We start from the raw sequence: 26725 nt of genomic DNA on the forward strand, positions 1-26725 counted from the left end.
GCCCAAAGTCTCGAGGCCTTAGGTAGAACTTAGTTGGGGAAATTACCCACAGGTTCCATGTGGAACATGTGGACACCATTTAATCCCATAACTTTTTGAGTACACCCAAAAGTCCTTTCCTCTCTCTCTCTCTGTTTTTTGCTTCCCTTCCTCTCTCGTTTTTTTTTTCTGCATTTTTCTCTTATCGTCTTTGTCATGGACGACGACCAGTGATCATGTCTTTCTCCATTGATCGGGGTTCACTGATAACCGTCAACCATCGAAATCAACTCGTGACTTCACTCTCACCGACGACGAAGATAATATATTTCCGACGAAGAAGATAATATATTTCCGACGAAGAAAATGAGTGGATGTACTAGATCTGATGTAGATCTACTCAAATCTACATCAGATCTGAGTAGATCTACATAAGATTTGACTAGATCTAAACAAAAAATAGTTGCCGAAGTACAACCCTCTCTCTACATGCGCCTTTCTCCTTCGATCTCTTTTTTTTTTTTTTTTCTCTGCTATACACTTTTGTTTTTCTGTTCTAATGGAGAAAATTTTCGAATTCTGAACAAGTAGTTTTCGAGTTTTAGTTATAGGCGGTGAAAACTGTAAAATTTTGCAGTTTCAAATTTTTTTGGTGCTGGAATGAATCATGGTAGAAAATTGTAAAATTTTACAGTTTCATAACATGTTTTTCAGTTTGATTAATAAGAATAAATGCTTAATAGATTTTTGTTTTGAAATTGTAACATTTTACAGTTTCAAAACTTACTTTTCAGTTTGATCACTATTTAGAAATTATTTGCTTGAACTTTACAAAAATTGAAAAATAACATAAGTTTTCCCCATTGTTGCTGTTTTTTGTCGTTTCATTTTTTTTCCTTTTAGTTTATCAATATTTAGCACATTTTGCTATGTTTTTTTTGCTATAATTTATCCATTTATTCTTTTTTTTTCCCGGCAATATTCTAAACATTCCGGTGAGTCTCCAGTGATGTTCTTAACGTCCAGTGAACGTTCTGAATATTCCGGCGACTTCCATTAACGTTCTTAACACTCTGGTGAACTTTCGGCGAAACTCCGGCGACTTCCCGGTGATGTTGAACATTCCGACGAGTCTCTGGCGACCGTTTGACGGAAGTCCTACGGTAGTAAGATGTGAACAGTGTCTGTAAATTAAAAAAAAAAAAAGATTTTTTGGTAACAATTAAAAATGTATTGGACTAATTGGTACAAGTATTTTGTTTTGGGATTAGCTGGGTTTTGAATTTGGTACATGAGACTTATCAGTAAGGTTTCCAACTTAGTTTTGGCGAAGGGTCCAAGTCCAGTATAACATTGGGCCTAAAGCCCAAATTTCCTCGGGCCAGCCCATGGATCTCGGGCCTAATTTACATGCCAAGATATTTGCAACGAATCTGATGCATTCCTGGGTCTTTAAACGAACCCGACCCGTTTTCGTTCTCTGCATCTGTCTCGCCGAACTCTCACTCTTCCCCGAAGATCAATCGAACCAGAGAGCAAAACCTTCATTCGATTTCGCGATATCAAATCAATTATCGAAGAAGATGACAGTGGAGGTATCGAACGGCGCTGCAGATGCTTTGTCGTACCCCAACGGCGACGTGAAGCATCAAAACCCTAGCAGCGCCACCGCCTTGAAGAAGTCGCGAGAGACCGAGCGCCGCCGGAGACGGCGGAAGCAGAAGAAGAAAAACAAGGCTTCTGTGGCGGAGAACGGCGACGACAGCGATACCGCGGCTGACGACGATGACAATGCGAAGGAGAACGGCGATCTCCAGAAGGTATATACAATTTTTTGTTCTTTTTTCTGGATAGTTTCCTAGGGTTTTGATGAATTAGTAGCCAGCTGGTGACTCGTGTTGTGGATCTACCTTCGGGATAGAGATAGGAAAAATTGAAAATTATCGCCGTTTCAATGAAGTTGAACATGGTAGTGAATTGTGTGTGCTTATGATTTGCTTGGTTGTTTAGAAGCTCGAGTTCTTCATTTTTGAATCCATTTCTTACTGATTATTTGTTTTCATGGAATAATTGTGTCAGTCGGAAGCCTATTAGGGTTTATGTTTAATTTCTGCTCAGTAGCGAGTATGTAGTAATATATTATTATGTTATGTTTGCTTCATCATTTTCGTGCACTGTTTATATATATATATATATATATATCATCAATTAACAGAGCAGAGACGTGGTACTTATGGAAATTTGCATTCTGGATTAACCAAAATGTTGTGGTTTATGTTGTTAATTACATGTTCGATGTCTTCAGCTTTATATTCGCTTTCTCTTTGTTTGATGATTAAAAACAATTTTGTGACGAGGAGACTTGAAACTGGTGATTGTTATGTTTCTTTAGAGGGTGAAATAATGAGCTAAACCAGTCGTTGTTGGATGAAGTGGCTGAGTTGCATTGTTTTGATTTCCTTGGAAATGAAAAGCTGTGCTGGACTTTGCATATGTACCTGCTTCTATACTTTTACGCGGTTACCATACTAACCTTGCTTTTTTTTGTCTGTTTTTGGGAATACGAATTCTGTTTCATGAGTAATGGTCCTACAAAATTTGGTGTTATTTACTTATTTATTTTATGTTTTCAATTTTATAGGATTTAGTTTTGGCCCTCAACTAGCAGGGATGTAAACAAGGAGGAATGCCAAAGTCTTGTAATGTGGTTTTTGCTTTTAAATTTTTTTAGCTGATTTTGTTTTTGTTTGTTTTGGACACTAATAGGCTTTGGAGCAAGTTGAAGTTGAGTATGTACTAGAAAAGGCGGAATTAGATGGTGATTTGGATGATGAGTTTAGGAAGGTCTTCGAGAAATTCAGCTTTAAGGAAACTGCTGGGTCTGAGGTGAAAGGAATTTTGATAAAATATTGAGCATCTTTCTTTTGGTTGTATTGTGCTGATTTGTTTTACTCATTGCTCCTATCAAATTCATTCAGGAGAATGATAAAAAGGATGAGACTGCTACCAATGCTGCCTTAGCCAAGAAAGCTGACTCAGATTCTGACGAGGAAGAGCAGGATACGCAACAAAGAGACAAAGGCTTCTCAAATAAAAAGAAAAAGGTTTGATTTTCAGTACCCTGATTATAATGTTGCTGTTGATGCTATTGTTGCTGTTATTGTTACTTCTACCTTGTGCATTATTATAGACTAAAATCATTGCACATGGTCTTTCAGCTTCAACGACGGATGAAAATTGCAGAACTCAAGCAGATATGTTCAAGGCCTGATGTAGTTGAGGTAATGATGGTTGGTGAATGGTTTAATTCTTTTCAGTCATTTCTTGGTGATTGCAGTTTTCTATTTCTGTGGCTTGGTTACATCATCATGTCAGTACTATGACGATTTCCAACTTGGGATTGTAAAATTAAAGAATGAAACCGTTCACTTCTTTGACACACATTTTAAAAACTCCAATTTGTTCTGTTTTTCATATTTGTTGAGTTATTCCCAAAGGAAAGTGTGGAATTTAAAATATTTTATATTTTGAGGAAAGGTGATATTTTCATTAAGCCTAACTGTATTCTTAAGCCCTGATTTATCATTGAATGCTGACTATGATAAGTAAAATGTGTATATTGGTAATATATGTATATTTGCAATAAATAATGTATAATGTTGTATATGAAAGGTAATATATATATATATATCCTTATATTACCAATATGGCAACATATAAAGGTAAAGGTAAATTTTGTAATATGTATATATATTACCAATATATGTATATATAATACATATATTACTATTTTATGATGTCTGATACTTTCTCTTTTTCTCTCTCCCTTCTTACATCATCAACTCCTTGAAACAATTGATCTCATTTCATTCTCTGGGAAGTATTCTATTTGATTGGCTGTAATCAAAAACTTTTAAATTTACCTAGATTACAATTCTCTTCTGAATTATTTGGATTTTTGCATTGTATGTCTTGTCTATAGTTGTGGTGGTTAAATAGTTCTTCCATACCCTAATAATGAATAAAGACCATAAAACACATCCGAAGATCTTTTTGATTTCAGGATAAATCTTATGTGGCATGTAAGAGGTTTTTTAATCATGTTCGTTTTTTTATGTTGCAGATGGATTATTGTCAACTTTGGCTGAGGGAGGATTGCTCTTTTTCTATTTCGTTTTTTTGGCAGTGTATATGAGATTTGTACATGGTTGTAGTTGTATAGCTTATAGGCTTGCATTTTTGAATGTACAAGTTTTTTCCCTTAAGGTGTTTTTGTTTATCTTTTCTTATCAAAAAAGAAAAAAGGAGATGGATTATACTCAAGGAGGTTCACCCGTTGAATTTTTTCCCAAGTTTAATGTCAAAAGCTCCTTTCTTCATCTATAATTCCTTTTGCCTTTCTATGAGGTGTTTTATCTTTGTAGTAGTCAAACCCTTTGTTGTTCCTACGAAGAAAGGTTTCAGATTAATAAGCTTAGAGGAGAAATTATTGGCAAGATTGAATTTTCTTGGTACAATAATTTTTGGCATCATTTGTTGCCCGAATAGATCATTATTTATTTTACCATTCATAAAATGATATTATTTTGGGAAAATATGTATGATCATTTTTCTAGTTGCAGTTGTTATTGTAGCTGTTGTAGTAATTATCTAATAATTTATGTATTTAATTTTCAGGTATGGGATGCGACTGCATCTGACCCAAAGTTATTGGTATTTCTGAAATCATATCGAAATACTGTTCCAGTGCCACGACATTGGTGTCAGAAAAGAAAATTTTTGCAGGTTAGCCAATCCACCGAATTATACACATCAGGTTAAATATGCATGCATGTTTAGTGGGCATACTTAAATGAGAGAATTAGGAGAGAGGTGATGGAAGATAACGTCGATGAGGTTTCTCTTATATGTATATATGTGATTCTTGCAGGGGAGCGGCTGTGACAATCATGGAGCCTGGATATGTAGGTGTTTGGCAAAGGGGACCTTTGGATGGTTTCTCTTTTAACATGTTTGTTAGTTTGGGTTGGGTATAGACATTTACATAACACCTTATTTTAAAAAGCAAAAGAAAAAGACAAAAAAAAATAAAAAATAAAAAATAAAAAAAAATTCCGGGATGAAATATCTTTTTTACATGTTAGATATTGGGGATCATTGACTGGAAGGATGCTAATTAATCTGCTTTGAATTTACAGATTTTTTTGCATTATGCATAAAGCCTGGGCTGAAAATATATTTTCACATAAGATATTTGGACTGTTTGTATTCTTACGTTCTAAGATATTATTCAAAAGTGATCTGATTTGGGTGCAGAATTATCTAAGGATTTATCTGATTGAAGACTCCTACCTCATCAGGTTTTGAATTATTTTGCAGGGGAAACGTGGTATTGAGAAACAACCTTTTCAACTTCCTGATTTCATTGCTGCTACAGGGATTGAGAAAATCAGACAGGTAAGCTCAACTTGTGACTACTTTACAGTAATAATTTTGTTTCATTCTTGTTTATGCACTCATGGATTACTACATCTATTTGCTTTATCCACTAATAAAAAATAAAAAAAACGAAAACAAAAACTTTATCTTCCTTTGTTTTTAAATTTTCTACAGCTGTTGTTCTCTTTAAGATGACTACATTGCCTGCAAATGGCATGAATTCTTGGGAGATGCCACACTTATTATTCTTTAAAAAATGCATCCAGTAACAATTTTCTTTGAAAGTTATAAATTTCTTCCTTCGTTATCCAATTGTGGATTGATCTTCATAGAAATCTCAAAATTTATCTGGCATATGGCTAGCAGCTTGGTGAAATCACTAGATGTTTATCCCAATTGTCTGTTCATTTTAGTTTTCCCAACTTTTACATTTTAGTTCACACACAGCCTTGAGTGCAAGTAGAAGTAGAGATTCCCACTAATCTAAATAAACAAGAATAGAGGTAGAGAGAGGCAATCCTGCTGCTGTTTCATGAATCTCAGAATGATGCTGATTTATGTGATCATTCAAATATGATGCCAGTTGCCGAACTTGCATATGATTTTACTCTGATACTCAATGACAGTGATTATTCAGCTCTTGTTACTCTTCCACTCTTGTTTCCTGTGTTTTTGGTTCTGCTTTTTAGGCGACATCCCAAACTTAAATTATGATGTCTTTTCTTGTTTTTTAACCCCAACTGCCAAAATATTTGTTATTGCTACCAATTGTAGCATATTTTATTGTTTAATGATATATTCTTACAGGCTTACATTGAGAAAGAGGACAGTAAGAAGCTTAAACAAAAGCAACGTGAGAGGATGCAGCCAAAGATGGGAAAAATGGACATTGATTATCAGGTTTATCTCAAATATTGATTTGTAGTTTGTCTTAAGCACTTGCAATATTTTGGTTTGGAGGTAAAATTGAATCTGTTTATTTCTTTTGTTTTTGGCACTGTCTTGACTTGCCTGTGCCTATGGTTCATGGTTGCAGGTTCTCCATGATGCATTTTTCAAATATCAAACTAAGCCGAAGCTTACGGCCCATGGTGATCTTTATCACGAAGGAAAAGAGTTTGAGGTATGAACGTTATGTTGGTATTTGCTACATTAATAGACAGAAAAAGTATATGTAGCCTCAATTCTGATGTTGTTCAAATATACTTGATTTTCTTAGTTTTCCCCGATATATAATTTTTTGTATTCCCTTTAAAAGCAATATATTTCGTAATGTTTGCTCGTATGTCAGTACAATATGAGGACCCTTAGGTTTAGTATGCTTACCTATATTACAAATTTACATATCACAATGTTTGAAAATGTCTTGCCTGTACTTTGTTAGAATGGTTAAAGATTGTTTCATCTTAAAATTCAATGGTTAGATATGTTTGGATGTATAGAGTCGTGAATATGGAGAGAAATGAGGGGTTGTTAATGGGACATGGTAATATGTAAATGAGATGAGATATGGAAAGAATAAATAAAGACCTGAGTGACGTTAGAGGGAAAAGAGACAAAGCGAGTTGTTAAAGCAAAAGAAGACATTGGTCTCTTGCATTGACTGAGAGAAAAAGAGAGGTCTTACTTTTGGAGAAAGAACAACACCTTGGGTGAGACAAATGTATGGGTTGGTCTAGCTTTTAGACAAAAGAGAACCAATGGAAGACATATAAACGGAGGGAGACAAGAGAGTACACACGCAAGAGAGAATAAGCGGAGAGAGAAAAGATTGAAAATATAAGAGGAAGGCAAATGTGTTGGAGGGAAATCAGTGAGAAAAAGAGTATGTAGAGAGAGAGAGAGAGAGAGAGAGAGAGAGAGAGAGAGGACTAAAACTGGTAGAGAAAGAAACTAAAGAGGGAGACAAGAAGATGCGAGAGAAATTGAGTTGAACTCTCCCTAAGGGGGAGTTGAATTAGGAGGCAAGCACTTGGTGCTTTGCAGGGGTCGGGATGCTAACTCTCATTGATGCTAATCTAACAACTAACTAACAACTGACTTTCGCCGATCAAAAAATAAAAAAATAGAGTTGAATTGAGGGTGGTGAATAGATGAACCAAGAAGCATCATGAAGTGGTGACGTGGTTTGATAAGGTGGAGACGACAATGGGTTGCCGAAATGGAAGGTGAGCTATGTTACATGGACTTGTCAGTTTTGGCGAAGTACGCGTGTCGATACGACACGACACGGGTACGGGTCCGGAATCCGGACGGGATACGACATGGAAAAAGTGGATATGGCATATGGAAGTAAGAAGAAAGATGGCATACCTACAATTAGGGCTACGAAAACTACGATTAGGGCTTCGATCCTGCGATTAGGGATTCGATCTTCTTCTCTCGAACTGTCTTCTTCTCACTCTCACTCTCGATTGTTCTCTTCGTCTGTCTCCTCTCGTTCTCAATCTTCATCTCTCTCTTCTCTCTATTTCGATCAACTTCGTCTCTACTTTCTCGCTGTATTATTTTCTCTTGACCGTCTTGTCCTCTCGTCTTTTTAATCGATGCCTATATCATAAATAATATATAATATAAATTATATCATATCTACTATATAATATATAATATAAATTATATCGTAAATAATATATATAATATAATTTATTAAATCTAGCTACATTTGAGCCATTGGAGATAGAGATTAGGGGCGAAATGCGTTATCTAACAGCCGCAAAACTGTTAGACTACGGCTTTGTCTCTAGAATAATTTTCACAGATCCAGATCAGACAGATAGCTTCGGACATGTAGAAGCATTGATAGATAGTAGACTACCAGAGTGGAAGGAAATATGGTGCAATCCAGCTAGACTTAAAATGTACCTCAGAGGAACCTCTACATTCCCAGGATATCCAAGACTTCTCAATAGGAGACCCTGGCCATGCAGAAGATTTCCACGCAGAAAACAGCTCAATAAATGGAGGAAATGTGCAAACAATCCTCTATTAGCATATAATGGTAATTATGGACGCCTAGTCTGTGAAGATAAAAATCAGATGATATTTTGTAACTTAGCTATCCCAGGATATCCTTTCAGTAAAGAGACATTCTTCAATGAAAGTCAGTATCCCAATTACCAGCATAGCGTCTCTCATGAGTCACCAGTAATGGGAGAAAATGACCAAGAATGGTATGATGAACCACCCATGGGAGATGGGGATGACTTTTACGATCAACTCTCAGCAGTAGACCTACACGATCTCTCAGACAGAATGTATGGGTGAAGAGAGAAAAAAAAAAAAAAAAAAAAAAAAAAAAACAGGGTGTCCACTACAAGACTCATAATATTTTGAAGATATTATAGTAGCAGTTCCTTTTGACTCTTCAATTTTGTAAATATTCCACGAATAATCCGTTTTGAAGATTCAGCATCCAAGCGTCTCCATCAATAATTGATACTCCAGCAGAAGAAGACAAAATTAGTAGAAGATAAAGCTTCTCTTCAATTATCGATAAAAGATTCTGTAAATATTTGTGTATGTAATTATTTGAGTCTGTCGGTAATAAAGATTTTCCTTCACTCACTACTTTAATAGAGCAGATGACTCCCATCTTGCTCCATTAAAGAAAAGCTGTGAAAATCTTTACACGTGTCTTATAATAAATTATAGTGTCAGAATTTTGTCAAAAAGTGGACGATTGAATGATGTGCGATGGGGCCCAAAGCAGTACCCGGCATCATTATCCAAACCCTCTATTTGTTTTTATATGTAGAAATATCATCAAAAGAGGCATATAATTGTATACATATATAGCCTTGTCTTTACTTAATTTTCAAAAAAGCCCAAGTCTAGGCTAGCATAGGTTTTGACCCTTAGGAAACTTTTAGACGTGAAATGTTGGGCATAACCTTTTGAGTTTTGTTTTTTCTTCTTTTAATGTTGTATAAATTGGCATGCTTGCCAACGAAAGAGGCAGAATGAAAAATACCCCTCACTCTGCGTTGTAAAATTTCTAACCTTGAAAAATACCCCTCACTCTGCGTTGTAAAATTTCTAACCCCTCTAAAAAAACCTCAGTGTATTTAAGTTTTTCAGAATTCCAGTCTGTAATATAAATTTTTGTAAGTATATTTCTTATTAATATGAAGTGTGAGTAGTTTCTCTTTTTTCTTAAATATTTCAAAAGGGTAACTCTTCTATTTTAAAAATTTATTTTCTTTTTGAAAAAACTAAGTTTATGGAATGCTTGTTTGCTCATTAATATTACATGTTTTGCACCTTCGTAGTATCTGTTGTTTTCTAATTTATTACTAAGTGACCTTAGCTGAAGAGTCCGTGTGAGTCGTGGTTAGGCGTTGGAGGGCAAATTGTAGGCAGAAAGGGAAAGGTAAAAATTAGGAAATAAAAATATACTATGTTGAACGAGGCTTAGCTTCAATGTGGGAGTACATGTAATGAAAACAAACATTGCCTAAAAATAGTTTTTGCCAAAGAAAAAGAATTTTAGAATAAAAGGAGAGCAACCTGAGTAGAAATATTAAGGAAATATTGTTCATAAAAATTTTAAAAATCAAAATTGTATGCCTTTAGATGAAGAACTTAGGATTAAAATCAGAACCGGTATTGAGCTTATACAAGAATTAGAAGATTAAAAATTTAGATATCAATTTTTTTGTCATTAGTATCTGGCAGATCCTTAGAAAATTACAGTTTAAAAATTTCTCAAATAAATAGATAGATAACTGTAAGACAAGAAGTTTTAAAGCTAGCCATACAACAGCTTTTAAAGAACTTAGGATTAAAATCAGAACCGGTACTGAGCTTATACAAGAATTAGAAGATCAAAAATTTAGATATCAATTTTTTTTGTCATTAGCATCTGGCAGATCCTTACAAAATTACAGTTTAAAAATTTTTCAAATAAATAGACAGATAATTGCAAGACAAGAAGCTTTAAAGCTAGCCATACAACAGCTTTTGAAGACCTATTAGCATAACTGAAGAATTAGCTAGATAATTCTCAACCCAATTTCACAATAGTGGTAGACCACTAACTCCCCACCCCCAAAAATTAGTATCAGAGCAGTGTTCGGTTTTAGGACAATTTAAGTTAGTTTATGCATTTTGCTTATGGTAATAGAGTAGTTTTTATTTTTGGACATTTTAGTTATAAATTTCATATTATAGTAGCGTGTAATAATTTTAAAGTAGGATTTAATTTTGTGTATGAAAAGAGTAGAATATTTAGATTTAAAACTCAGCAATTATAATCATCGTCTTAACATAGATAAAAATAAATTCCGTTGTAATTTTGAAGATACTTTCACACATCAGCTTCATAGTGAACATAATCCTCAGCTAAATAGTATCATAGATTATCAGATTAATTTTGCAGAAAATATTAAAAAGGACATAGATAAAATTAGTAATCTTTTTATTTCCTCCATAGATCATCTTCGTAATGATCGTAGTATAATTAAAGATCAAGACAAAAAACTAGATTATATCTAAGACCAGTGTAGTTCAATTTTACAAAAACGAACAGATTTAAATTTAGAAAAATTTCCCACAAAGCTAGAAATAGAAGCTTTAATTTCAGCTATAAATACTAGCATAAGACTTTCATAATAACCCAAAAGGAATCAGTAGCTACCAAGGAATAAATCAGTTAGATAAAATATCAGTAAGACAAAATAATATAGAAATTTTATTTCTTATTAGATTGTGTGAAAAATTTGAATATTTATCAGAACAACTACATAGCTTAGAAAATCGTTTAGCTTCTTTAGAAAAAATAATACTTCAAAAAGGAAAAGGAGTAGAAGGACAAACAAACAAATCTCAACCTCAGGTAAACGAAAAAGATATAGCTAGATATTTTGAAAAGCTTAAATTACCAAGAAAATCCACCTGTAGAATTTACAGAAAATAAAAATGTTTAAACAGCTAATAAAAGGAAGTAGTAAAAACCGTAATGAAGATGAAGACGTTAAAATGGAAGAATTTATAGATGTAGAACAACAAATAGAAAAATTTAAGAAAGAGAAATTAGAATTAATTTCAGCTAAATATGTATATAAGCTAGGTAAGATTCATAAAAAACAATATCTATTTAAACACTATGGTGAGCAGATGATTAGTGTAACTCATGAAGATGAAAAAATAGATCTAAATTTGATAGATAGAGAAAGCTATAAATATGCAGTAAAAGAACACCTTAAAATGACTCATTTAGGATTAGTTGTGTTAGGAATAGCTTAACTATCTGATCATTTGTAAGTCTATAGTGAGTATTACTTTCTGAAACTGCTAAGCCTAAAAATCTTGTGCAACCTAATAAATTCTTTTCTTCATTTTTGATATTGTATTCTCTGCTCTTTATTCCTATTTTTATCTTTTTATGGAAGGTCGAGGTTGGTAATAAGAAATCTGGTGTAAAATAAATCATTCCTCCTTTTGAATTCATGTCTAATACATAGTTGCCTAAAATACTTTGTCCTACATCATTAAATCTATCATCATAAAGACATACAAAGACTTTAGTTCCTAAATTTTCTCTGGTTAAAGCTATACTGGGTAAATCTTACTGCATAGCTTCCATCTGCCCTTTGACATAGTAAGTTATATTGTGGGGCTAATCTCTTTTGTCCTAGAAAATCTCTTAGTTTCCAATCTAGTGCTGCATTATCTTCAGAATTAAATTTTTTAGCTGGTAGTGCATTTATTCCTTTTGTGCCTAATAGCTTAACTATTTGATCATTTGTAAGTCTATAGTGAGTATTACTTTCTGAAACTGCTAGATGATGAAAACTAATCTGTGCCCCATTTGTGTATGTCTGTTTAGTGCCATCGGCTATACTAACTAAAGTTGGGGTTGTTAAAGCTGTGCTCCATCCTGGTGGAACTACTTGTTCAATATATGATTTACTAGTTCCTGCATCTAGCATGGCATCTATACTAAGGGTCTTTTCTACAAATTTGATTGCACAAGAGATCTCAACTATATTTGGTTTGGGTATAACCTGGTAATTAAATGGTAAATATGTATTATCTGGTTGTGCTTGAGAGTATTGACTAAAAGGTTGAGAATCAACTAGGTTGACTAATTCTAAAGAATTCGTATGTTCTTCAATCAGTTTATCTTTTAAAGGGTATTTATTGTGAAATTGTTCTAGCTGCTGTTTAAGCTGTCTAGTTTCTAGTTTTAAACATTTTATGTCAAAACTAGTCTTAGTTTCTGTCTCTCGTATTTCTAACTTGAGTTCCCTTAGTTGTAATTCTAAGTCTCTAATTGTTAAATGTAATTCTCTGCTTTCTATACTATGATCTTCTCTGTTATCTTCTAATGTTATTTTATGTGTCATGTTTAATTTTTCTAGACAGACTATACAATAAGTTATACTGCATAATAAACACTGTGCTCGTTTATCTTTAGCTGGAAACCAATTACAATAGCTACATCTAGTGGTATCAAATCGTAGTCCTATTTGAAAATTATGCTGACATTCAGTATCTGCATTACATTTCATGATAAAGAAAGTATCATGAGGAGTCGTTCCTATTTCTTGGTTGAGTTGTCCTAAAAGATTATCTATATCTGTATCACTTTCTGAATTACTATCTGAACTTATGGCTTCTATTTGATATTCATAATCACTGACTATGCTATAGACTTCTGAATCATCGCTATTTATGCTAACTATATCTTCTTCTAAGTCTTCTATAATATGAAGTCATTCTATCTGTTTATTAGTATTAGGCCTTTGTCTTTTTGGGCAGTTTTTTGCAAAATGATTGGGTTCTCCACATATAAAACAATTGCACTTTTTGTTGTTGGGTTTTCTAACATATTTTTGTTTTCTTTTATCTTTTTCTTCTTTAGGTAATCTCTTATAATTTGTCCTATTAAAAGTTCTGCTTTTCCTAATGAATTTCTGTTTTTTCCATGGTTTTTTATAATTTTTCTTCCAATATTTATTCTTTCCATGTTTTTTGTATTTTTTCCTATTATATTTATCTTCGTATTGCTGAGGAGTATATATTACACTGCTACAAAAATCATAATTTTGTTTTTTCAAATCTTTCTGTATTTTAACTTCTATACATTTTTCTCTGAGCTTATAAAATGTAAAAATTATTCTAGGTCCTATTCCTAAAGTTTCTCTTATTTTTATTTCTCCTGTGGCTATTTTTGCTGGTAAACTTGCATAATAAACTTACCATTTATTTTCTATCTCTCTTCCTAGTTCTCCTGGTAATTTTCTAAAATATTTATTTCCTATCTCTTTATCAAAACTTTTTCCAGTTCTGGCTGCTATGGTTAAATATTCTTTACTAAAAGGTGCAATATATTTCCAACTTCCTAACGTTATTTGGTCTTAACTCAGTTAATGCTACGCTTTGAGGGGAATCATTTCTTCTAGAAGGATCATATCCTATAAGTATTTCTTTAATAAAACTGGTAAAATTTTACGGGTTATTTCCTAATTCTTTAAGCTGTTTAATTGTTTCTTCATATTTTCCTTTAAAAGTTAAATAAATATTATAAGCTGAATCTCCTAAAAGTGTTTGCAGATATTCCCACATATCCGTTGATTCATAGGGACTGGTCATCTATGCTTTTACTGCATCTTTTACCCATCTTTCTATTACTTCTTGCCATATCTGAGGGTCGAATTTGGCTAAATCTAAAAGGGTTCCTTGATTATTGCCTGGTTGTAATTATATACTTATATCTGGTTGTCTACGCTTTCCATGAAACCGATAACTTTTATTTGGGTCTGCGTGACGTCCTGAACTGGCTGATGGTCTTCTTCCTCCTACTGCATAATGCATTGGTTCTACGGGATCTTCTACAGTTGGTTGTGGGTTATTAGTTCCTGAGCTTTCTATGTTCGTGTAAAAAGTATCTTCTAAGTTGGATTGTTTTGGTATTTTAAATATTTTGGTAGGATGTATTTTATCTTTTATGATATCATCTACATATTCAGTATGAAATTCTTGGTCTAAAAATGTCACTGTTTCATCATGGGTATCTCCTCTAGCTAAGTATTCAAAGTATCTAGCATCTAATATTTTATTCATATCGGTTAGGGTAAAATTCTCTAAATCTATTTCATCAATATTATATATTTTATTCTGTGATATTGTTTTTTCTTCTGTCATTACATAAAGTTGATTTATATCACTGTGATTATCTTGATTTTCTTCCCTATCTATACTGCTAAATTCATCATCTTCAGACTTTTCTGGTGCTACATAGGTATACTGGGTAAATCTAACTACATAGCTTCCATTTGCCCTTTGATATAATAAGTTATCTTGTGGGGCTAATCTCTTTTGTCCTAGAAAATTTCTTAGTTTCCAATCTAGTGCTGCATTATCTTCAGAATTAAATTTTTTAGCTAGTAGTGTCTTTATTCCTTTTGCGCCTAATAGCTTAACTATCTGATCATTTGTAAGTTTATAGTGAGTATTACTTTCTGAAACTGCTAAGCCTAAAAATCCTGTGCAAACTAATAAATTCTTTTCTCCCTTTTTCATATTGTATCCTCTACTCTTTATTCCTATTTTTATCTTTTTATGGAAGGTCGAGATTGGTAATAAGAAATTTGGTGTAAAATAAACTATTCCTCCTTTTGAATTCATGTCTAATTCATAACTGCCTAAAATACTTTGTCCTACATCATTAAATCACTAAATCTATCATTATAAAGGCATACAAAGACTTTAGTTCTTAAATTTTCTCTAGGTAAAGCTTTAATTCCTACCACAACTAATCCTAAATGAGTCATTTTAAGGTGTTCTTTTACTGCATATTTATAGCTTTCTCTATCTATTAAATTTAGCTCTATTTTTTCATCTTCATGAGTTATACTAATCATCTGCTCACCATAGTGTTTAAATAGATATTGTTTTTTATGAATCTTACCTAGCTTATATACATATTTAGCTGAAATTAATTCTAATTTCTCTTTCTTAAATTTTTCTATTTGTTGTTCTACATCTATAAATTCTTCCATTTTAACGTCTTCATCTTCATTACGGTTTTTACTACTACTTCCTTTTATTAGCCGTTTAAACATTTTTATTTTCTGTAAATTCTACAGGTGTATTTTCTTGGTAATTTAAGCTTTTAAAAATATCTAGCTATATCTTCTTCGTTTACCTGAGGTTGAGATTTGTTTGTTTGTCCTTCTACTCCTTTTCCTTTTTGAAGTATTATTTTTTCTAAAGAAGCTAAATGATTTTCTAAGCTATGTAGTTGTTTTGATAAATATTCAAATTTTTTACACAATCTAATAAGAAATAAAATTTCTATATTATTTTGTCTTACTGATATTTTATCTGATTGATTTATTCCTTGGTAGCTACTGATTCCTTTTGGGTTATTATGAAAGTCTTCTGCTTGTTTTAAAATAATCTGGTAATCTCTATTAGCTTTCTTATCACTACTCATAAACTAAGATCTTACAAGTTGTTTTAAAATTTCTAATTTCTGTTTTAGATTATCTTGAATTTGGTTGACTTGTTCTATTTGTTTAGCTATTTGATTTATCTGACTATGGATTTTTTCAATTAATTGTTTAAATTCTATCTCTATTTGTTTTGAGCTGCTAGTATTTATAGCTAAAATTAAAGTTTCTATTTCTAGCTAATTGTTGAGTTCTAAATCTAAATATTCTGCTCTTTTCGTATACAAAATTAAATCCTACTTTAAAATTATTACACGCTACTATAATATGAAATTTATAATTAAAATGTCCAAAAATAAAAACTACTCTATTACCATAAGCAAAATGCATAAACTAACTTAAACTGTCCTAAAACCAAACACTGCTCTGATACCAATTTTTGGGGGTGGGGAGTTAGTGGTCTACCACTATTGTGAAATTGGGCTGAGAATTATCTAGCTAATTCTTCAGTTATGCTAATAGGTCTTCAAGCTGTTGTATGGCTAGCTTTAATGCTTCTTGTCTTACAGTTATCTGTCTATTTATTTGAAAAATTTTTAAACTGTAATTTTCTAAGGATCTGCTAGATGCTAATGACAAAAGAAATTGATATCTAAATTTTTGATCTTCTAATTCTTGTATTAGTTCAGTACCGATTCTGATTTTAATCCTAAGTTCTTCATCTAAAGGCGTATAATTTTGATTTTTAAAATTTTTATGAACAATATTTCCTTAATATTTCTACTCAGGTTGCTCTCCTTTTATTCTAAAATTCTTTTTCTTTGGCAAAAACTAGTTTTAGGCAATGTTTGTTTTCATTACATGTACTCCTACTTTGAAGCTAAGCCTCGTTCAACATAGTATATTTTTATTTTCTAATTTTTACCTTTCCCTTTCTGCCTACAATTTGCCCTCCAACGCCTAACCACGGCTCAGACGGGCTCTTCAGGTAAGGCCACTCAGTAATAAATTAGAAAACAACAGATACTACGAAGGTGCAAAGCATATAATATTACTGAGCAAACAAGCATTCCATAAACTTAGTTTTTTCAAAAAGAAAATAAATTTTTAGAATAGAAGAGTTACCCTTCTGAAATATTTAAGGAAAAAGAGAAACTACTCACATTTCATATTAATAAGAAATATACTTACAAAGATTTATATTACTGACTCTGGAATTCTGAAAAACTTAAATACACTAAGAGGTTTTTTGAGAGGGGTTGGAAATTTTACAACGTAGAGTGAAGGGGTATTTTTCATTCTGCCTCTTTCGTTGGCAAGCATGCCAATTTATACAACATTAAAAGAAGAAAAAACAAAACTCAAAAGGTTATGCCCAACATTTCACGTCTAAAACTTTCCTAAGGGTCAAAACCTATGCTAGCCTAGACTTAGGCTTTTTTGAAAATTAAGTAAAGACAAGGTTATATAAATATACAATTATATGCCTCTTTTGACGATATTTCTACATATAAAAACAAATAGAGGGTTTGGATAATGATGCCGGGTATTGCTTTGGACCCTATTGCACATCATTCAATCCTCTCCTTTTTGACAAAATTCTGACACTATAATTTATTATAAGACACGTGTAAAGATTTTCACAGCTTTTCTTTAATGGAGCAAGGTGGGAGTCATTTGCTCTATTAAAGTAGTGAGTGAAGGAAAATCTTTATTATCGATAGACACAAATATTTACAGAATCTTTTATCGATAATTGAAGAGAAGCTTTATCTTCTACTAATTTTGTCTTCTTCTGCTGGAGTATCAATTATTGATGGAGACGCTTGGATGTTGAATCTTCAAAACGAATTCTTCGTGGAATATTTACAAAATTGAAGAGTCAAAAGGGACTGCTGCTATGATATCTTCAAAATATTATATGAGTCTTGTAGTGGACACCCTGTTCTTCTTTAGAAAATTTAGACATAGAAAACTATGAATTTGAAGATTTAGAAGAATTTGATTTTGAAGATAAGGGAGACTATTGGAACCTAGAAGATTTTCAACAAACAGTTAACCTAGAATTAATTTTTGCAAAAATAAGAAAATTAAAGAAAAAATTAGTATATAGAAGAACAGAAAATGATTTAGATGAGATACAGCCTGTTTGGCAGAAATTATTTACAGCTTATTTCAGCTTTCAGCTTAATTTAAGCTATTTTGATGTGTTTGGTTTAGCTTATAGCTTTGTGGAAGTCAGAAATCAGCTTATTCTTTGAGTGGGTCAGGAGTTGCTTTAAGAATAAGCTGGAAATCAGCTTAAACTGAAAGTTATAAGCTATAAGCTGTTTAGGCATAAGCTATAAGCACTTTCCCACGGCTCTACCAAACAGGGCTATAATAAGATTAGCTGAAACAACAGAGATTTTACGAGAACAACCCATGAAATATTGGGAAAGAAATAAAGTTTTAGCCAGTTCAGATATAAAAAATAAGGATTACAGGATTACATCAGCACAAATAGATCATACGCCAGCCGATATAGAAGAATTTAGAACACAGATTAAAGAGTTACTAGATTTAGGAGTAATTAGACCTAATAATAGCTTGCATAAAAGCGCAGCATTTATGGTTAGAAATCATGAAGAAATAAAAAGAGGAAAAGTTAGAATGATTATAAATTACAAAAGATTAAATGATAATACAGAAGACGATAAATATAACATACCAGATAAAGACCAACTAATAAATAGAATACAGACAGCAAAAATATTTAGCAAATTTGATTGTAAGTCGGGATTTTGATAGATAAAAATAGAAAAGGAAAGCATACCTTGGACGGCCTTTTGTTGCTCACAAGGACATTACGAATGGCTAGTTATGCCTTTTGGACTAAAAAATGCATCTTCTATATTTCAGCGTAAGATGGATAGTATATTTAATAAATATAATTTTATACTGGTATACATAGATGACATATTAGTGTTCAGCCCAAATAAAAATAGTCATATAGATCATTTATATATAACATTAGAAGAATTCATAAATAATGGGATAATAATTAGCAAGAAAAAGATGGTATTAAATAAACCTCATATAGAATTTCTAGGAATGGAGTTAGGAGTTGGAAAGATTAGGTTACAATTTCACATAGTTAAGAAAATTTTAGGCTATCCATATAAATTAGAAGATACAAAACAACTTCAATCATTTTTAGGAATTTTAAATTATGCGCGAATGTATATTCCTAACCTTAGTAAAATAATAGGACCATTGTATAGTAAGACCACACCCACTGGACAAAAATATTTCAATCAACAAGATATAGCTCTAGTTAGAAAAATTAAAGACATTTGTAAAAATTTACCAGACCTGCAACTTCCCTTTGAATCAGAATATATTGTAGTAGAAATAGATGCAAGTCAATTAGGATGGGGAACAATATTATTAGCTAAACCTAGTAAGTATGATAGTAAAAATAAAGAGCGCATTTGTAGATACAGTTTTGGAAAATTTAAGGAAAAAGACACGACCATGACTAGCCTAGATTTTGAAATATTAGGAGTAGTTTATGCAATAAATAAATTTAGATTATTCTTGCACAAACCCTTTACGATTAGGACAGATTGTGAAGCTATAGTTAGATTTCATAATAAACTTAACGAGCGTAAATTAAGTACTAGAACATGGGCAAAATTTTTAGATTGTATAGTAGGACAAGGATATAAAGTAGAGTTTGAACATATTAAAGGAAGTGATAATAGGTTAACAGATTGGTTAAGTAGGAAAATCTATTTAGAAAAAGAAGATAACCAGTTTAATTTTTGTGCAAATTATGGAGAACAACAAAACCATGAATTTTGGGGGATTTTCTCTTTCCATTCATGAAGGCAGAAACAAGTTTAGACCTTTAACAGGAATTGAGTTAGAGCCAGTTCAACAGTGTCTTCTAGATAACATTTGGAACAGTCAGCCCTAAACTCTTAGCATATATTTTTCTAAAATCCAAAATAAACCTTTGTCTAAAAGCTTTTCTTTCTATGTAGTAATTAAAGGAACCAAGCCTGGTATTTACCATGACTGGATAGAAGTTGAACCCTTTGTTAAAATTTTTTCCATACCCCAGTATAAAGGATTTTATGATTTTGAGTCAGCCAGTACCTATATATAATATATATCATAAATAATATATTGAGAACAATTCCTTTTCTTCCATCTTGAAAGTTGTCACCAATCAACAAGTTAATACACTTTCACCTTTTCACCTACCAATCAAAAGTTAAAAAAGCTACCATCCACCTGTCAATTATATAATAATAAATCTAATTAAATAATATATAATATAAAATTAATAAAATCTATAAAATACATTATCTATTTTATATTTATTTTAACATAATTTTTTATTCCTTATTTATTATATTTTTGTTATTTATAATATATATGTCAATTAAAAGTAAAAAAAATAAATTATATAGATAAATTAAAAAAATTATCAATAAAAGTAATACATAAGATAAAAATAATAAATATATTTTAAAAATTAAATATTTAACGTATCCCCCTACCTGTGTCCTCGTTTGGATCCATATCCATGTATTCTTAATTTTTAGTTTTGAAGTGCCTGACCCCTAGATACGTACCTGCACCCGCACCCGATACCCACACCCGAGTCCGTGTAACGTAGAAGGTGAGGATGACTGGTGGTGATGACAACGACATGTAGTGATCTCGACAAGTGGTTGCACCCATATGAGGATAGCATGGGAGGGTAACAGACAAGGTTTTAAAAAGCAGCCGCAACCGTTACGTAACGTCGTTACGTAACAGTTGTGGTGGTTACCGCCACCCGTTACGGCCGCTTTTGTAGTGTGATTGAGATTCACAGGTGTGTCGGCCGTAGCGGCTGCCATAACGGTTGTAACGGTGCCGTAACGGCCTGTTACGCACCATTACATAACGGTTCCGAACTTCTTTCAAAAAAATACAAAAAAAAAAAAAGTTAAAAATAGGAGAAGAGGGATAGAGAGAAGAGGGAAGATAGAGGAGCAAGAGATAGAGAGAGAGAGAAGAGGAGAGATGAAAAACATGTTATTGATTTGTTGAAACTGTAAGACCTATGCTATTCTATTCAGCTGCTATCACTCAATCATTTTGTTTATGTGTGTCTATCTATATATTGTTTGAAAATAAAAATAATAATAAGTGTGGTCATTATCTATTTAGCTTGGTTAAAATATGTATATATATATATATATACATACATATATTTAGGCTCTTATTTATTTTCTTACTTTTATCATTGTTTATCTTATATATAATAGTTAGTGATTGATTTTTCGTACAATATAAAGTCCTTAATTATTAAAATAAAATGTAAAAAACTCAGTTTATAGTGATTTAAAAATATGAAATATATTGGATCATACTTAAAAATTTACAAAAATTTATCAATGTTTATTTTAAACCCAATAAATATGATCATGAAAAAAAAATATGCGTATCGGTAAGTTTTTTTTAAATTGTGCAAAAAATAAAAAAATTCACAGTTCCGGTTACTGCAACCATTACACTACAACCTTTACACCCTGCAACCGCAACCGCGCCACCGCCACCATTACGGCGACCGCAACCGCTTTTCAGAACCTTGGTAACAGAAATGTTGGCAAAGGTGGCAGTGGTGAAGAACAATGAGGACATAGAGATGGTCTTTTTAATGCCATTCAGATAGAAATAGAGGATGTTGAATCATCTGTGGCCAAAGTAGTCGGCAGTAAAGACAAATGATGAGTTGTTTGGGTGTGAGAGCTAGTGTTGCAAATGTGGAGAGCAAGCATGGGTTCTTTTCGGCATTGAAGGATGAGGTGGTGATAAGTTGTACTTTTTGTTATATGACAATGAAGCATGGGCACAAGCATAGGAGACAAGTGCAACATAATACAAACCTGTAGATTTAAGAAGGATGGATACTGACGTGGATACGACACGACATCATGTCAAATTTAAAAAAAAAAAAATTGGGCAGGACACAACAAGGACACAATAACAAAGAAATGTGTTTTTCTATGTATACATGAAAATACTAATTTTTCTTCTTTTTTACATGACTATTTTATTAGGCAGGATACATCAAGAGTACAATATCATCTATAATATGTATATGTATATATTATGTAAATAGAATTAATGAGTGATTTTTTTCCTCAATATTCACATGGTAAACTTTCTTTCCTTGTGAATTTATCGGATATTCTGAATTCTTCCCTTTTGATAATAGGATTATGTAACAAAAAGAGGGTTATGTTCTATAGACATTTGACAGGAAATAATGATCCTTGTACAAAACAGTGTACTTGATGACTGGAAATTTAGACTCCGAAATTTTTTTTTGGGGGAGAATTTTTTTGAATTGTGCATGAAACTTTCTAAGAAAAATAACATTTGCATCTGATTATTCAACACCTTTAAAAGTTCCAGAAACTGCTGTCCAGTAGAAATCTTCTGGCTGTTTATCATACCAATACATGGTTTTGCACGGAAAGTTAGTATGAGACATTCAATCTTGTCGATGTGATGTGTTGTTCAACTGTACTAAATTTCATTATTGTATTAGGATGAGGTGAATATTTTCCCTAGTTTATGGGTGTGCCGGGCCGTATGGGTGACTAGTTGGATTTGATGTTCATTGTTTTTACTGGATGTGAAACTACCAACAGTTATTTAGGCTTGAAAAAGTCATTCCCTTGGATTATTTTGAAGATAACTTTACAATTAGCCGGAATGGTACTATCGGGTGCAACATTTTTAGCAAATTACTTTTTTTCACATGTCATACAGGTAAAGCTAAGGGAGATGAAGCCTGGGATGTTATCACATGAACTAAAAGAAGCTCTTGGTATGCCAGAAGGTGCTCCTCCCCCTTGGCTTATTAATATGCAGGTCAGTTGATGTAATATACTTGATTTTGACCTTTAAGGTTTGCGTTTGACCTTTTCATCTCAAATTTTTTTTTTTTTTTGGGTCTGAAAGACGATGAACTTTTATTGGTCTCGATTTTTTCTTTTTGACTGACTGATTTTTAATGCCAGAGATATGGTCCACCACCTTCTTATCCACACCTGAAAATTCCTGGGTTGAATGCTCCCATTCCTCTTGGAGCTAGTTTTGGTTATCATCCTGGAGGTTGGGGCAAACCGCCTGTTGATGAAGTAAGTTCCTACTGTTTTTGTTCACTCTATGTTCTGCTTGTGTTCTAATTTGTTTGTTTATTTCAACATATTACTTAGAATCTTAATTTGTTTTTTTTTTTTTAAATTTTTGAAATAGTTTGGCCGCCCACTGTATGGCGATGTCTTCGGCGTTCAGCAGCAAGAACAACCCAACTATGAGGTACTTCAAACAATACTTTCTGCTTTTGTTTCTTTGTGTTTTTCCATGCTTGATTGCAGTTGTAAACCGATCTCGCTACCAAACTGAAAAGGCAGTTACTGAAAATAATGAACCACATTTCTCATCTTATGAACTGCCATCTTTAGGTTTGCCAGTAACGTCTGTTTGAAATAATGTCATTTGCCTTAACTTATTTCCAAAGATAATAGGAAGTGTTTTTAGCTTTTATTTATGCAGCTTAAATCATAGGCCTTCTCAGAAGATGGAACTTCATGCCTGATGTTTTTATGATGTTAAAACATACTCTATTATCTTATACTCTCTCCAATTAAACAATTCAGGAAGAACCAGTTGATAAGACCAAGCATTGGGGTGATTTGGAGGAAGAGGAAGAAGAAGAAGAAGAAGAAGATGAAGAGGAGGTAGAAGAACAGATTGAAGAAGAGGAATTAGAGGCTGGCATTCAATCTGTTGACAGCCTTTCAAGGTATTGTTCTTTCCTTTTATATTACAGAGATTGTTTACCGTTGGTTCTTGTCTCTAATAATAATACTTTTGAAATATTTTTGGCATTCGGCCAAGGACCTAAATTTCTGATGCACTCTGCCTGCCTACCCTTGCACCAGAAAGAACACCAATGGGCGGATCTGTTTTCCATATTTTGTTAGCAAGGAGAAGGGGAGCAAGAGAGAGAGTGCCTTTTCCTTAGGGCCTTGAGTTATTTTTTTATTATTTATTACTATTTTATCTGTAAAAAGTATATTTTCTTCAATATATGAGGGAATATTAGTGAACAATACATCATGCCTATCTTTCCTTTTACTTCTCTTCCCACTCAACCATGCAAAAGGAGCGACAGGCAGCTTCTTTTTCTTTTAGAGAGCTTTTCCATACCTCCTACATTCTCTTTCTTCTTCAAATTTGTTTCATTATACCAAACAGAGGATCAGGTAATTGGATTAAAAACTTAAAATTTCCAAATACTCGAGGGATGAGGTTATTTACAATGGGGAGAGTGGTAGTGCCACTTCCTGTCTCCACATTTTCGTTATTGTGGGATAGTGGTGATTTCTGTTAATGACTTAATTTCCTTTTTATTGTTCAGCACTCCTACTGGCGTTGAGACTCCAGATGTTATTGATCTTCGCAAGCAGCAAAGAAAAGAGCCCGAGAAGCCTCTTTACCAAGTCAGTATACCATGCATGTCCGGCCCTTTCCTATATCAATTTTTGGCTGTATTGTTCTTGACGCTCACTGTTCTTGTTCTTGTTTTGTAAAGGTACTAGAGGAAAAGGAAGAAAAGATTGCTCCAGGGACCTTACTTGGAACATCTCATACGTACGTGATATATATTTTAAATAGAAAATTTGAAGATTTTGTAATAATAGGACATTTTCTTTTTGAGTTGAGCAAGTTTTTGACCCTTTCTTGCTAACAGGTATGTCATTGGCACTGGCACTCAAGATAAGACAGCAGCAGCCAAAAGGGTAGGGAAATTTGATGATTTTTCCTTTTCTTCCTCTTCCCCGCTTTTTTTTTTCTTCCCCTCCTGTTTGACCACCAATGACTTGAAAAAAAATAAAAATAAAAATAAAAATACTATCAAGCACATTGTTTTTTTTTTTCACTTAAATTAAGATCTGGTCCGGGTTGATGGCTCATGTGCTTTGATGGTGGTTGACCGAATCAAATTACAGAAGGGATGTGATTTGTCATGTGCTTGATAATGATGCTTTTTGATTAAAAATATAATGGAATACTGTAAGAATTTAAATGTGATCTTGGAAATAAAAAGTTAGTGAACTAGAAATACTTGGGTGGGTATAGCATCTCAAACTGGAAGCAGTTACAAAGAAATTAAATGAGGAACATACAAGTTCACTCTTCTATTCTCAGATTGACACCACAGGAACGTGCAAGTTCATTCTTTTATTTATCAAAAAAAAAAAATTCGAGTTCATTCTTTATTGCATTTTCTATTGACTTTTTGGCTCCCCTGGGGTGTTCGGTTCAGCACCTTGTTTTAAAGATGTGAGTTGCACGAGGTGGATGTTCAAAATCTCAACCCTTGTCAGACACACCTCCAAACACGTCCCACTATTTTTATTTTTTTTTTTTAAACTCAGATATGCTGTAGACACTTGGGGAACATGTGCCTCTCGCTTAGACACATGAAATACATTACATGTCTAACTAAAATAACTTAGAATCCCATGATAAAAGAAATGCAATGTAAAATTTATACTTATTCTCCTTTATATTTTAGATATTATTATACTGTATTTTGTTATTATCTTTGAATTAAATAGCATATGCGTGGCATATACTAAGTGTTTCTCCTTGTATACGACATAAATAAATAATAAAACTATATATTTTGCTTGTGTTTTCAAGGTGTCGTGTCCTACTTTTTTTGAAAGTTTACATGGCATGTTTGTGTTGTGTCACGAGTTTGTGCTTCAGCGTGAATGATTCATGTTTAGTTAGAATTAATCAAAGAGGCCTAGTGACATGTTTTATTCTCCATCCCAGGGATGATAGGAATCAATCAACACTTAATCAAGAGAACATGTGATTTAACGACGATGTATCATCATTTGCAACTTACAAAAACCATGTGGTGCGTGCATACTAAATGTGTTGGTTCTGTTTTCAGGTTGATCTGCTTAGAGGCCAGAAATCAGATAGAGTTGATGTCACATTACAACCAGAAGAGTTGGAAGTAATGGACAATGTTTTGCACGCAAAGTAAGCGGAATCCTTGTTTGTCTAGTGTCAAGGTGGGTATATATTAGTTACCGGACTCTCATTTCTCATTATTCTGTATTTCACAGGTATGAGGAAGCGAGGGAGGAAGAGAAGCTGCGTAGTCAGCGAGAGGACTTCAGTGACATGGTTGCCGAGGTGTGTGTCTCACTCGATCTTTGTGTTTTTTTTTTTTTTTGCTTGATGTTTTGCGTAGTTTTCGACAAATTTGTTTTGATGGTGTGGGCTGGTTTGGTGCAGAATGCGAATAAGAGGAAACGAAAAATGCAGGAAAAGGAAGGGAAATCGAAGAAAAAGGATTTCAAGTTCTAGGAGGTTTTGTGATTGTAATGCTAGAATGCCAGGTTCATTACACGCCTTGGCTGCATCGATATTTTTACCACTCAAAACCATAATGTTTGTTGCTTGCTTGTATGCATAACTAAAAGGAAAAAAATGTAGTGGCTCTAACTAGACACAAGCCTACTGTATTAGTCATTAATGAGAAAAATGCTGTGAATTTGCGCTATTACTTTCTGCTTCCTCTTGCGTAGGATGGAAAGTATGTTTATATTAGTCGTTAATGACAAAAATGCTCTGTTAGATGTGAAAGTGATGTTTGTGTGAGTATCGGTCGAGAGCATGTGTGTCGAGTTAAATGAGCATATTTTGGTAGTAATAACTTTTTCTAGCTTATGTAGAGAGTATGAGTGAAAAATCAGTTAAGAAGTTGGATAAGGCCCAGCTAACGATGTTTCTTGTCAACTTTTCTGTCCTTTGTCTAAATAGATGTA

General features: G+C 32.9%; 1 protein-coding gene across 1 annotated transcript; it reads left to right on the forward strand.

The window, feature by feature from the left end:
- The first annotated feature begins 1385 nt into the window (after window positions 1–1385).
- On the forward strand, window positions 1386–26460 carry LOC114322535 (uncharacterized). The gene is made up of 18 exons (XM_028269877.2): window positions 1386–1799; window positions 2746–2865; window positions 2958–3083; window positions 3198–3260; window positions 4657–4764; window positions 5359–5436; window positions 6226–6318; window positions 6455–6541; window positions 22635–22736; window positions 22886–23005; window positions 23124–23186; window positions 23528–23673; window positions 24292–24373; window positions 24466–24524; window positions 24625–24673; window positions 25843–25934; window positions 26021–26090; window positions 26193–26460. The coding sequence occupies exons 1-18, from the start codon at window positions 1416–1418 to the stop codon at window positions 26262–26264; spliced, it is 1914 nt and encodes a 637-aa protein (XP_028125678.2). The 5' UTR covers window positions 1386–1415; the 3' UTR covers window positions 26265–26460.
- Window positions 26461–26725: the final 265 nt, after the last annotated feature.

Source organism: Camellia sinensis, chromosome 9 (assembly GCF_055761805.1).
Source record: "Camellia sinensis isolate YWXY chromosome 9, ASM5576180v1, whole genome shotgun sequence".
Classification (NCBI taxonomy): Eukaryota; Viridiplantae; Streptophyta; class Magnoliopsida; order Ericales; family Theaceae; genus Camellia; species Camellia sinensis.